Source organism: Etheostoma cragini, chromosome 3 (genome assembly GCF_013103735.1).
Source record: "Etheostoma cragini isolate CJK2018 chromosome 3, CSU_Ecrag_1.0, whole genome shotgun sequence".
In the NCBI taxonomy this organism is placed as follows: Eukaryota; Metazoa; Chordata; class Actinopteri; order Perciformes; family Percidae; genus Etheostoma; species Etheostoma cragini.
Window position 1 is genome coordinate 356,088 of NC_048409.1, and position 13,533 is coordinate 369,620.

Below are 13,533 nucleotides of genomic sequence, written 5' to 3' on the forward strand. Positions count from 1 at the left end.
GGGGCAAAAAATGTTTTCTAAACATTACAAGCATTTTTTGGTATGCATCATTATGTATTTACAATACACAGGATGTTTTAGTGATATTTTACACCTATGTTAATACCTGTAATTAAAAGCATGATCCAGAGGACAAACATCCTTCATAGCTCACGTTTAGCAGACTGCATTGGCCTTGCAAACCCACTCCATCTTTAAAAAAGCTTTTTATCCTTTTACTTCCTCAGCAAGTCGCCTAGTGAATTACACGTGGCAATTTACATGCTCGGATAGTGAAAACAAGTGGAATTACTGTTATTTCTGCACAAAACCACATGCTGTTAATCTTTCAGAAGGACCATTATTTGTGTCAAGGTGGGGGGGCTTTTTATGGGACGTCTTGTAAAGGCTCTTTCAGTTGTCACTAATCTACAGCAAAACTGTGTTGATAACAGTCTGGCCCAAGTTACCATGAAATACACAACATTTCTACTAGAATCTTCTTGGGGAGACTAGAAAAAGGAAGTACTTCACCCAGTCTCACTATTTAATTGTACAGGACTGGTCATCGGACTGCAAGGACTATGAGCTATAGAAGTAATGTTCAATATTGGTAAATCTGAATTGTGCTGTAGAACTAATATGATAAAGTGTAATAATATATATTTTTTCATTTAAGATATCAATTTGTCACTGAAGGATTTGGTCAGAGACTGAGCGTCTGTTCTGCTATGATAAGAGCTTATTGTGAGCTGGAGGACTGATATGGACCCTGCCTACAGGATACAGTGGGGATCAGTTTCTTCAGTTTAGTAAGACTTACAAGGCCTCCTCAGAGGTCATGCTGTGATTCTTACATTGCCCAGGGTATGGTTCTTACATTTCAAGGGTAAAAAGAAAATCTTTTTTTCAACTCACTATTTATGATTGCACATGAATGTTGCCCTCCTCCATATCCAATTACTAAATTATGATGGATTTTTAGCATTATCTGCCAGACATTATTCAAGACAGTCTATCTCAATTTACATAGCTTAACGAAGCACTTAGGTTTTAACGCCAAGGAGTGGGATAGTGGGAGCTGATGTTTATTTGAACTGGCTGGGATTTTGCTGGTAATGATTATGAAGTGAGCATTGGGAAGCATCTCTGTGAGGTGGGGGGGGGGGTGTTGTGTGGAGCAGGCAGATGGCTGGCTGGCCAGTGTGTTGATAATGGCAACATTAGTCTGCTGGGGAAGCAACATTATGCTCAAGGTCAATGGGAGCTGAAGAATAGAGGATCATAATGACACGGGGCCCGTGTCCTGGAACCAGATCTCCCTTTAAGGATGTCAAGATATTTCATGTGAGCTCAGTAATCTGCACAAAGCTATTATATCCATCCTCACATTTCCAAAAAACTCCATCAGTGTCACTGAAGCAGCAATAATGGACCATAAAAGGTGCTTTCCTTTTTATTCTAAATTGGTAGGGTTTATTGTACGTGTAGTATCCAGATTACTGTTAAATGGTAGATACTATAATCAACATTTGCTTTAGTCAAATGTTTAGTTTAGCAATGCTTGTTTCCAGACTATTACACTTTATGTCCATGCATATGGCCCTGTGGATACTGTGATTTTGAATCTTCCCATATGTCTCTCATATATTCACGACCCTTTTATAAGCACACTTCTATTTTATGATGTATAGACTGCATTTCTAAGCATACTAATCCACAATAATGGCACATGTTACTCCTGCAGCAATCCTTATTTACAGTAATTAGGAAGACTGGGAATGCCAGTAGGCCTCCCTGTCCCAATCCATCAGTGATCCACACTTGTTTTCTGTATAAAGGATAAGACCTGCTATATTTGAACTCCACAATTGTATCCTGTCTATTTTATGGTCTCTTTAGTTTTTTCTATTTTGTCATCTATTTAGCACATTTAGGGCATTTGTCTTTTTTCCTGTTAGATGCTACTATTTGCCACTTCAATGATCGAATTTCCCCAGAGCGATCACTAAAGTTCCATCTTAAGTGTTATCATTTCACTTCAAATGAAAGCTGCATCCCAACCCCCTGACCATAAAGTCAAATCACAAAGTGGTTAGCCTCCAGTTCTCCTCTCCGAGCCTACTTCCGCTCTCAAGTTTTTATTGAAAACAAGGGCACCAGCCTGCTGCGTTGACATCTGCGGGTAGTTCCATGAAGCCTCTTCAAGCACATCGAACTGGGCTCCAGTGAGACGGGGAGGAATTCAGGGAGACTCAAGTCTTCCTTTTCTTTTATCAGCCTGTCTTAACGCGCAAATCATGAGCGGAGCTGGGAGCCTCTGGCAATCTTCCTGAGGAGCTTCATGTTTTTTTAATTCTTCAACACTTTGCATATATTATTAATACTAAAGACTAAGTTATACTCAACAGTTGCATGGAATAACAATAAGCGTGCAGCTTTGGTCATTGCGCTGTCATCAATATGCTGCTTTTTGTAGAAGTGTTGAGATGCGGACTGATATTGTGATTGTGGGTAATGGTGTCTTAATTCACGAGCTAAAAGCATTACCTTGACTGCATTTCAAAGTACAAACCTAGTCACAACAAAATGGCAGTTTTCGAGTTGTTCATATTTTAATCCGCACTTAGTCTCTCTTTTTCTTTTCTTTTTTTACAGTGGCAAAGTTGAAAAATGAATATTCAATACTGAGAAAAAAGCAAACCTCACACATCCCCCATAAAAAGCAAATTAATTACAGCGATTAAAACTTTGTACAAAATGAGTTATTTATAGCATCATACTGAACTAACAAAATAACATGTATGAGCATTGGCAATGTGGTTCAATGTCTTTGATACAGTGACTATATACAGTGAGGGCATGTCTGATTCACCGATGCCTCAACATGTCATTAGTACTGTTTGCAGCAAACTCAAAGGCCATAATGGTGATCCTTGTATTGTTTTATGAGAAGTTACAGAATTAAAAAATGGATAGGTTAATGTCAGACCACTACTTTAGTTATAACAGCAATAATATCAATCAATATAGTATTATATAATAAATGTCAATCAATCATAATAATAAATACATATATTTGGACTGTTTCTTTTTTTTCTTTTTTCTTTTTTTACATTTTAAGTAATTTATTAGAATCCCTGTTTGAAAAAAACTTCAAAAATGTGAAAAGGATCTCATCAAAGTGAAATGAAAAGCTGAAACCAGTGTTTTATCTTTGACTAAAATTAAATACTTACACAATATTTACATGCCGCCTGGCAAAACAACCTCTTGTTAGATAAATGGGAAACAAATATGAGACTTGTAGAACACATTAAATAATGTATATTCTAATATACAAATTGTAATATGTCAGGGATCCCAAGATTCAACAGTAGTGTTCACCAATATTCACGTTAGCAAAGTATTTTACAGCAATATCCACACATTGAGCATAGTTGTTCAATAAAAGTCAACATAACTAATGAACCCCTTTCGGAAGGTTCCACTCACTCAATTTGGACCTTACATCAAATCTCCAACCAAAATGAAAGTTCCTCATCCATAACGTTAACTGCAAGTGTACTGAAATCTTCATCACGTATCTGACACCATCTCTCCATCTAGACTCATATTGAATCCTGAGACAAGAAACAGTTGATGGGTTTTCCCTCGTGTTAGTCCTCAGACTTTGTGCTTTTAATTTTCTAACATGTTCTCCGTTGGTACAAATCAACAGTGTGAGCAAACACGGAACGTAAATCAATGCAGAAATATACAGACAGTGCTGAGAGGGAGTTGATTTCATCTAGAGACAATCACACAGATTGTGCTTCAGTTATGTTTTGTTTTGTCAAAGTGTCGAGTCAGTTTTATGACTTTTTTTTTATGTATACAGTATGACTGTGGGGGGGGGGTAAGCTCCAGGAAACATCCAAAACCACTATTTAATCCGGTTGGTTTCATAAAATTGATGTATTTTACATATCCCGCTTTTAAAGCAAAACACTTTGAAAAGCTAAGACTTGACTTCAGTTGAAGCCCATTTCTTGTAGCATCAGAATTAATTCAAACAAATCTGCAAAAAGTTGAATAACAGGTACAGTACGATAAAATGGTAGAGGAAAAAAGGTAGTGCAAGCGAAGAAAGAAATGAAAGAAATGCAGAAAAAGAAACAGCATTTTAGGCACCGTAAAACCAAAACCAAAACAATCCAATTGTACATGGTTTACATTGGTTACAAAAGGAGAATTGTCAGCAAACGCTTTGAAAACAATCATATCCAAGCATGAGCTTTCTGGAGAAGACAAAAGAATAATAAGTAAAGTGAAAACGCCGAGGCAGCTTCAAATCTGCTGTCATTAATTGTCATGAAACAAAAAAAGGAAAAGAGTAAAAGAAGTCTAAATGAAGTATTCTTTCTTTTCCTCTGCGTGAACATGGTTGCCCTCCGCATTGATGATGGCTGTGTCTGCGTCTGGGGCGTCCTCTGCTCCTTTGGCCTCGTGTGTTAGGTACGTCCCTGTGGACACACAGAGCCGTACCGGTTACCCCCCGGCTGAAACACACTGGACCTTTCTACATTTCCTCCAAGCAAGAAAAACTGTTATTCAAGGGAGCTCAAGTGACCTCTTTTACCTTTATGTCTGGCCAGATATCGTCCGAGAACTATTATCAGACACAAGGTGATGAAGACCACGACTGCTACCACACCACCGATTAAAGCGTGGTCAGGTCCATGTTGTCCTAGAGCATTAGGATCTGACACGAGACACAGAGAGAAATGGAGGGAAAAGGGGAGCGGCAACATTAACACCTGCAAAATGTTTCGCCGCTGTCTAATGCAGGCTCAGACCTAGGGCTGCAAAATATATACTTTTTAATCGTCATGTGATGTCAACAGGTGCAATAACCACGAAAGACATAGCGAAAGACACTTTGTGTTAGTTAAAAATCAGGGGAAAACTGCACTTCAAAACATCACTGTCATTCTTTTTTAAGTGGTGCCTTTTCAATAGAATTCAACAATCAATTTGTTGAATAAAAGAAAGTTAGAAATGATTTCCTTTTATTAGTTTTAAATTCAACAACAATTAGTTGTATGTTAGCAGAATACAGAAAGCAGCATCACTTTAATATCTGTTTAATATTCAACATTATCACATATCCAAATTTTCCTCATATAGTGCAGTCCAATTTGGACCTTTATTGTAAAGCAATGAATTTATATACAGTATATATATATAGATATATATATTTACTCTTGCAAGTAAGGTGAACAAATCCAGTTGTAGCTCTAACATTTCAACTCACACAAACAAAGCCCAACAGTCCCAAATGAGGTCCTGTCATAGTTGGAGGAACCTGACATCGCTGCTTTGAAGTGCTGGAATTGAGGAATAAAGGATGTACTCTAAGGAAATACCACAATTCTCTGCACATTTCAAAAATGTGGAATTAGCCACAGAGAAAACTGAAGTGTAGCTCTAAGTGATATTTAAGTTCGCCCAAAGCCTTTACACATGCTATCTGTTGTGTTTTCCCCTTGCTCACTGCCACATTCTGCTGCCGAGGACCAGGTTTTTTAAAACAAGTATTATTTAAGATGAGGCGTCCTCCGGGCCGAGAGCGAGCTGAAGGTTTCCCAGGCAGGAGCATGCCTTTGTGTCTGTCCTCTTCTAAACTGTTAGTGGCTGTGTCTTTACTGTGCACCTTGTGTGCTCTCATTATCTCAAGCTGATGAATGGCTATGGCTTGTGCTCAGGTTTGCAAAGTGACCCTGGGAAATGACGGCGGAGATGTACCTACAATGTTCGGTATAATCCTGTGTTAATGAAATGCAATCCTCATATTCCTGCACCCAGTGTGGGGCATTACAGATAAATAGAGATGGCATTGTGGAAACATGCAGTTTGTTTAACTCCATGCAGGATAGAACCACCACAATTGTTTTATCAAGGACTCACAAGCAGGCACTTCACTTTGAAGCAATAACTGTTTTGGTACAACAGTTGAATTAACTTAATTTTTGTTGCATGTTGATGGATATAATGATCTGTACGGGTGCCTCCGCTGTCAACAAGGGGCATATGCAATTTTCAGATCCCACTCGGCTGATGCACACTGCTCTCAGGAATCAAGCTGAACTGCTCTTGCTGCACTGCAGCTGAATGTGTCATCTCAACACATCGTAATATGCATGTAATCATCTTAAAGTGTGACAAAAATGAGTATTTAGCTTGTTTGATTCAGATGTAAATGCAATGATTACTTGTATGTAAATCCTGGAACAAACTGCAGAGAGGCAACATTTAAAATCCAGAAGGTTGCAAAAATTAGAGCAACTTTCTCTAAAACACTAAGATTACATCGAAGAAGCTACGCACATTGTCACAAAGGAAAACTACAGACATTACTGCAGCACACAGGACATTAATGACTCCATTTGCCATATTCGGTCTGATTTTGTCAGATATTAAGGAAACATGTCAAGGTGAAATACTATGTTTTCGGACAACAATGCTAATGCCAGTATTTTCTCCTTTTGAAATTTCCGTCTTATGTCGGAATGTCTGTTTGTGAATTGTTCTGCCCAGTTTGACAGCCGGGCCAGGTTGCCAGATATACAAACCCTGCGTTTTTAACAAATGTAGACATAGCTGGTCTAGTGATCCTGACTGCTACTAACACCGCCATGCTTATACACGCTAACTGCTAATGTAGGATCCATGGTCATTATGGAACCCACGCATTCAATAGCATTCACACACTACTATTGGCCAGGCGTTGATGCTCACGCAAGGTAACATAAGCCGATTTACTCAGGTCCTATCCCCTGACCAATCGGCTATCTTGACCTTAACCACTCAAGGTCAATGCCTAACCCCCAACCACCTGAGCTGCATCATAGGGCGGGTCTTGCCTAGAAGTTATGTATGATTCATAATTATGCTGGATCCATGAGATATGCCAGAAAAGTCTAACTTTGTCATAATGAAAATGTGCAATGTAACTTTGGCAAAACAACCTGTATAGCCTGAATTGTGACACAGTGTTCTCTATAGGTCGCTTTGTAATGTTTGTAACGTTATGTTAAGTTGAAGCTTAGTTTTGCTAGCTAATGCTACCATTGCCAGCTTCAAGGTTATGATATGTTGGACAGTAAGATGACTCCCACTTTCTTATGAACTGGCAAGCAACCATAAAGTGTAATGTTCTTACTGTACAGTGTATGGAGAAGCTGTATAACAGGTCTGGAAGTAGTAGTACCGACAATCTCCCCCCCCCCCCCCCCCCCCCCCCCCCCCCCCCCCCCCCCCCCCCCCCCCCCTGCCAAAATTGTTCCCCTGCTTCTGTTCAGCGGGCGTAGCCCACAGCCAGTGACTGGACCCCGGGTACAGACGACCGGAAGGTTGCGGTCTTTTTAGCGGCTGTTGCAGTGACGTGAAGCCCAGAAAAGGAGACCGTCAGCTGGGTACAGAGCTCCACGAGAGCACGGGCTTTTATAACCGTCAACATAGCAGCATCTAGGAGTAATGTGTGGCAATGTGAGACGGGCCTCAAGCTAACATGGACATGAACTGGGAATCTTGTTTCTATTCTGCTTCCATTCAGTCTGGCGTAGACACAACCCTAAGTTTGAAACCTTATGCAGTATGTATATATATACAGTATAATATATACATACATACATATATGTATATACAACCCTAATGAATACAATATCAAACCAAATTGCTGCAACCACATGCTATGCACATAGATCAAATCGTGAATGTACCCAGTACAAAATGGCTTATAGAAATATTTTTCATGTGATCTGTGAAAGATAAAGAGCTCCGCAAAGAACTTTGGATGTTCCCTTCCATTCCTGCCCAATATCTTGATCTGAAATTGAAAATGTACACACTGGCACAGATACAATCTCCAGCCCTGCGCCACTTAGATAGAGCAGTCTATTTCATTGTGCGATGGCAAACCAAATCAGAAACATACTGTGTGATAACTTATGCAGCCTGCGACATGGCTGGAGAAAAGCGGCTGGCGTCAGCAGAGTGAGCATCCATGCATGGTGATGGTTTGGCTCATGCTATGTGGAGGCTGTGATGTGTCTGTAAATCCTGGCTAGCAATGATTGTCTAGTGGGATATTTACCTGTTGTAGGCCCTGGAAAGTCTTTGGCTGTTGCCATGGTTGCAGACAGTGACAGCAGTAAGGGAAGACGAGGGTAACAACACCGTGATAAAAAAGGTGACCACAAAGTTCATAGGAAACATGAACAATCAGCATGGTTTGTTTTTCTGAGGTTTCACTTTGTCAGCGTGCAGATGTGCAGAAGCTGTGTAACTGGAGTTACTGGGAACAGTTACTGGGGGAGCAGCACAAGATACATGGACAAGGACGAGATGAAGATCAAAGGCATACAGACAGAGGTTTTTGGTGTGTAATTGGCACACAGCCTACTTAATGTTACAAATAAACATTTGGATTTAAATGTATATACTGATTGCTTTGAGCATCACAATTGAACTTCCCTTCATCACCATTGCTTTAGGGTTGAAGCATAGATCTTAGGTTATCTTAAAGGTGCCCTGCCCCACAAACCATTTCTACTTCTCTGTGAGGTCCATGTGTGTGTGTGTGTGTGTGTGTTATGTGGTGAATGTGAAGATGAACTGCTACCTCCTCTGTGTGCTCTAGTCACTGGAAAGAAATAAAAGGAGAAATCAGACCAATCACAACAGCTGGTCAGTCTGACGTCATGCTGCCTGAGCTCATTACTATTCATGAGCTAGGTAAAGAATAACGATAGCCAGGCTCTCATTTGCTAGCTGTTAGCCGATCACAAATATTAATGAGAACTGGCCCAAACCCACAGGTTTTCTATACCATGCTAGAATGGCTTTAAAACAAGGTAACCACGGTAACCAAGTTACAGAGTCCATGGTAGGACTTCAGACATTACCATAAAGGAATGAGATACAGGTGGCAGGGCTCCTTTTAAATGAAGAACAGGGTTGGATTTAACAAAAGAAGAAAGCGACTGTTGAGTTAAGGAAACGTGACACACGGGACTCTATCCCTGGTCTCCTGAGTTAAAGCCCTTCCATACCAATCGCTATGGCGAAAATTCACATGCAATTGCAAGGTAATGTAAGTCAATGGAGACCAAACGGTATTGGTATCCACACTAAAAAGCGAGTATGCGTCTTGATAACAGTCCACTAATGGCATAAGGATTGACTTGTCTACATACACCCTTTCATGAGATCAGTCTGGAAATTGGGCAGTCTACAACGAAGGATAAAAATGATAAAAATACGGCCAAATGGCATAGTTGCAACCACAGCTTTTACAAAGCATGTCCTTAAAGTTTAAGGAGGTGGAGTTTTTTTTACCACTAGTTGGAGCTATTTTATGAGTTTATATTGTTTTGTATGCACCTGCACATTTACACAATATACAGTATATTCCTGTCAATTTCAAACTATTCCGCTGAAGGCAGTCAGTATGACTGCAAGCTAGAAAACAGGGGTGTAAACAATACACTATTTCAAATATTAAAACAAAATTGGCTTCTCAAGTATTTTTATGAGGTGGGAAATGCATTCAACATATTTGCTAGACTTACGTTTGTAGAATATGTTTTGGATGAGAATGACTGAATATTAACATCACTTTTTTTTCTACACAGGAAAACTCCACAGGGCACTTAAAAGGTTCATGGGTTGATAATCAAAATGATGCACAACCCAAATCTAAGTAACCTGTGTGTTTAGAGCTATTTCCACTGTTAAGGCAACAGTCAACATGGGAAAGAAAGTCACACAAATACTACAAAACAAATTCTATTAGGTAATGAGGTAAACACATGGAGCATGTGATTTTGGTAAACATTATTCAAATGTAATTGCCTATGTTCTTATTGCTGTCATAGTCATAATCATCCAGCCTAAGAACAAAAGTATAAACACTCATGTTTTCTATTTTCTGCTTCTGCGAAGATGTAAATTTGTGCAGCAGTCTGCGACACACTGACCACCTGATGTGGTGACGTACAACAATGTCTGCTTATATCCAGCACCAATAATAAAAACTAATCAGAAGCAATAAGAAATATACTGGTGAGGTAGCGGTACTGCGTATACAAAATAAAGCTGGAAAGAAATAGCAAAAATAGAAAAGAGTATTGAATTCATCCAGCAAAACAATGGTATTTTCTAGCTCCAAGCCTGGTTGTTACCTCATCAATCATAGACTGTGTGTTCAGTGTCATGTTTGTGGGTGCATGGAGCATTGAGGCTGGGGACAGGGGGGGGGTGCAGGACTTCCTGCGAAAGCAGCTGTGACTGCCTATGCCTACCTATGCCTGATGTGCGAATGTCGTCATTGGCGGACTGGAAGAATAGAGGCTAGAGAGGGAGACAGGGGATGAAAATGAAGATGGAGGGATGTAGGTGATGACGTCTGGTAAATGAAAAACAAGAACAGAGGCGGAGCAAAAAACAACCTCTCACCATAAGAAAAGTTAAAGGAAAAACAAACACAAACCAATTACTGCACGAGGGTCTATCACCTCAGTGAATGCAGACAAAATAATGGAGAAAAAAAGCAGATGTGATAAAGTTTCACAAATGGCTCTGAATGGATACATTCTTTCAGTAATATCTTTTGGAAAAGGATGAGTCCTACATGAAGGACTCTTATTTCTTACATTGACTACATTTTCAAGCTATCGATGACTGGATGGTAAATGGGCCACAAACCACACAATGTAAAACTCATGTGTGTCATGCTTGTTGAGGTTAAGTGGCTAATGAACGAGTGGCATGTGATGGTTAGAGGGTGAGAAGCAGGGCGGCAGCTTCACGATCAGATAATGCCTTTTTTCAACTGTATTTACCCAGACTACTATCAGTTAGCATCTCTCTAACATCTCACTCAGAGTAATGATGGTATGGTGATAATATGGTGTTTCCTTGCTTTAGTTAATACAGTGTGATAAGGAGCATAATTGCAGACGGGGATAAATTGCAGCGGAGCGATGACATTTATTGTTTCTCAGCTCTCCCGTCATTAGCAAATTAGACTTAGAGGCTGAGATGATCCGAAGAGACCCGTAAGTGTTCAACCAGACACGATGTAGCTCTGAAGAATAACTGTCATCATCTGTGGAAATAAGCCCATCAAGCCCATCCTTTACCTGCTCCGACTCCATTTTTTATTATTCCCACTAACCAGGACCTTTGTAATTAGTGTAAGAGGGCTGCCAAGAGTTTTAAATGTTCTATTTTCTCTGTTAATCCATCAAAACCTGAGAACCGACTCCCTTGCACATACGTGTCTAACTCTAAAAACCCAGGTTACTTCAACTAATTTGAATGATTCTCTTTGAACTAATTTGAATTAACAAACCAATCTTTCTGACTGTGAAATGTGAGGCTCCCAGATATGACAGGATGATAGGGACTAGCCTGACATCGCTGCCTAGCTCTCAATGAGCCTGCTGAAAGAAGAGCCTGAGATAACAAAAGCTGAAAGGACGAATGTGTCATCCTACTTTTCCTGCCTTTTTTCCCCAATGAAGGGATTCTCCCCCCCAAAGCCTCTGCCTTTAAAACCGAACAAAGGAAGCTGCTGTGCATCCATTAGCGGCCTGTGAGCTTGAATAAGTCCAACGCCTGAGTTGTGATAAATCACTCCCAAACAAACGGTGGGGCTGTTTAATTGTCAAAAATGGAAACAAATAACTCCATGTTGAATTTAAATATTCTGTCCTTGTTTTTGTATTTTTCACTTGGCTGTATTTGATAAACGTTTAAACATGTGCTGCAGAGGTCTTAATGATCTGTTTCTTGCACCATGCTGTCTTTATTCTCTCCGCCGTGCAACTGTCCCAGGATTAATTTGTCTCCAGGCAGTACTCGGCAGCAAAATTCTGCATCCTTAACACTTTGGTCCCTGTTCCCTCATAGGAAGAGTCCAAAGCTAGACCTGTTAAGCACTATGTAGAACACTGTGAGGTGAACTGAATTATCCTGCACAATGCCAAGCCAAGATTCGCCGGTGAAATCATGAGGAAATGGTCTGCAAAGTGGTCGTCTATATCCTTGACGTTCTACTTCCGGGATTGTTCCGTTGCTGCCAGAAGATTTCATTTCAAGGCCGGATATCCATTGCCTTGAAATTTTAAAATCCGGCTGATTTCTGAGGACTATGGTTACCTGGTCCTCAGATCTCTGCAGGGTAAATCCAGACAGCTAGCTAGACTATCTGTCCAATCTGAGGACTATGGTTACCTGGTCCTCAGATCTCTGCAGGGTAAATCCAGACAGCTAGCTAGACTATCTGTCCAATCTGAGGACTATGGTTACCTGGTCCTCAGATCTCTGCAGGGTAAATCCAGACAGCTAGCTAGACTATCTGTCCAATCTGAGGACTATGGTTACCTGGTCCTCAGATCTCTGCAGGGTAAATCCAGACAGCTAGCTAGACTATCTGTCCAATCCGAGGACTATGGTTACCTGGTCCTCAGATCTCTGCAGGGTAAATCCAGCTTTTAAAAAACTTCATTCCTGAGACTATTTAGCAGCTTTTCTCCGGTTTTCCTTTCATCCCTGAATGCTATGTGGACCAGCCAGAAAAGTGAGACTAGCAAACAGGTGACCTGCAGGATTACAGATCACTGGTCTACATACAAACATATTTAACATTTACAATTCATTTTAAATTACTATCTTTATTTTCACATTTGCGGTCAGTTGGTCGAAGCCACCTTTTACTCTATTTTCTCCAATCCGACATTACCAACCTGCGTGAGTTGTGGAATTGCTCAGTGAGCCTCCAATCTGTATTCATTATCATCAGAGTTACAGAATGTTGGGACGTCATGCAGGGAAAACTGTTAAATCTGCACTGGCAGTGCATGGTCGCACAAACAGAAGTAGTACTGCCTATTGTTTTTCCATATTTTTTAACATTGAATGTAAACCAATGGCTGCATCAAAGGGTAAGAAAAATAAATCATAAAATCTCTCACGGCACCTTCAGAAATAGTCAAAACGTTAAGCAAACATGATTAGCATGTAAAGGACCTAAGCCTTGCAAACACACTATGTTTGAAATCTAATAAAAAAGAAAAAGAAAAAACTTGACCTAAACTGAACTGGCACAAAAGAATGCCAAAAGTAATGATAACAATATTTAGGGACTTATTTGAACTATTTCCATGCATCCACCAGCTATACCCGCTCATGTTTCCCATGGTCGCGGGGAGCTGAAGTCTATGTCTGCTCAAATTCATAAATAATTCACCAATGAATGTTAAACAAAGTACAAAGTTTCGGTCCACAATCTACTTGTCATACAAACACGACATTAATAAAAACATTCCTGAAACATTCCAACAGTCCTTATGATGGGCAGATTATCTGACAGAAACATTCCAGAACTTGACAAATCATCCATATTTCATGTCTATTTAATATTACTGCGGGTACACGAGCCGTCCTGCCTACACGATCCGTTCTGCGCATGCGCACGATGTTCACGCATGCGCATAAATACGTAGC

At 40.2% G+C, this 13,533-nt stretch overlaps 1 protein-coding gene across 3 annotated transcripts in view; it reads right to left on the reverse strand.

Moving 5' to 3' along the window:
* Nucleotides 1-2,609: 2,609 nt before the first annotated feature.
* The window catches only part of cadm2b (cell adhesion molecule 2b), a 161,652-nt gene continuing 150,728 nt past the window's right edge, over nucleotides 2,610-13,533 (reverse strand). For 2 of the 3 annotated variants that reach the window (XM_034868101.1, XM_034868099.1), the window contains 3 exons: nucleotides 8,117-8,143; nucleotides 4,601-4,723; nucleotides 2,610-4,484 (listed from right to left, as the gene is read on the reverse strand). In XM_034868101.1, the coding sequence (XP_034723992.1) occupies nucleotides 4,366-4,484; nucleotides 4,601-4,723; nucleotides 8,117-8,143 (269 nt within the window). In that variant the 3' untranslated portion in view covers nucleotides 2,610-4,365. The remainder of the gene's footprint in view (nucleotides 4,485-4,600; nucleotides 4,724-8,116; nucleotides 8,144-13,533) is intronic. The other variant, XM_034868100.1, reaches the window with a different exon arrangement.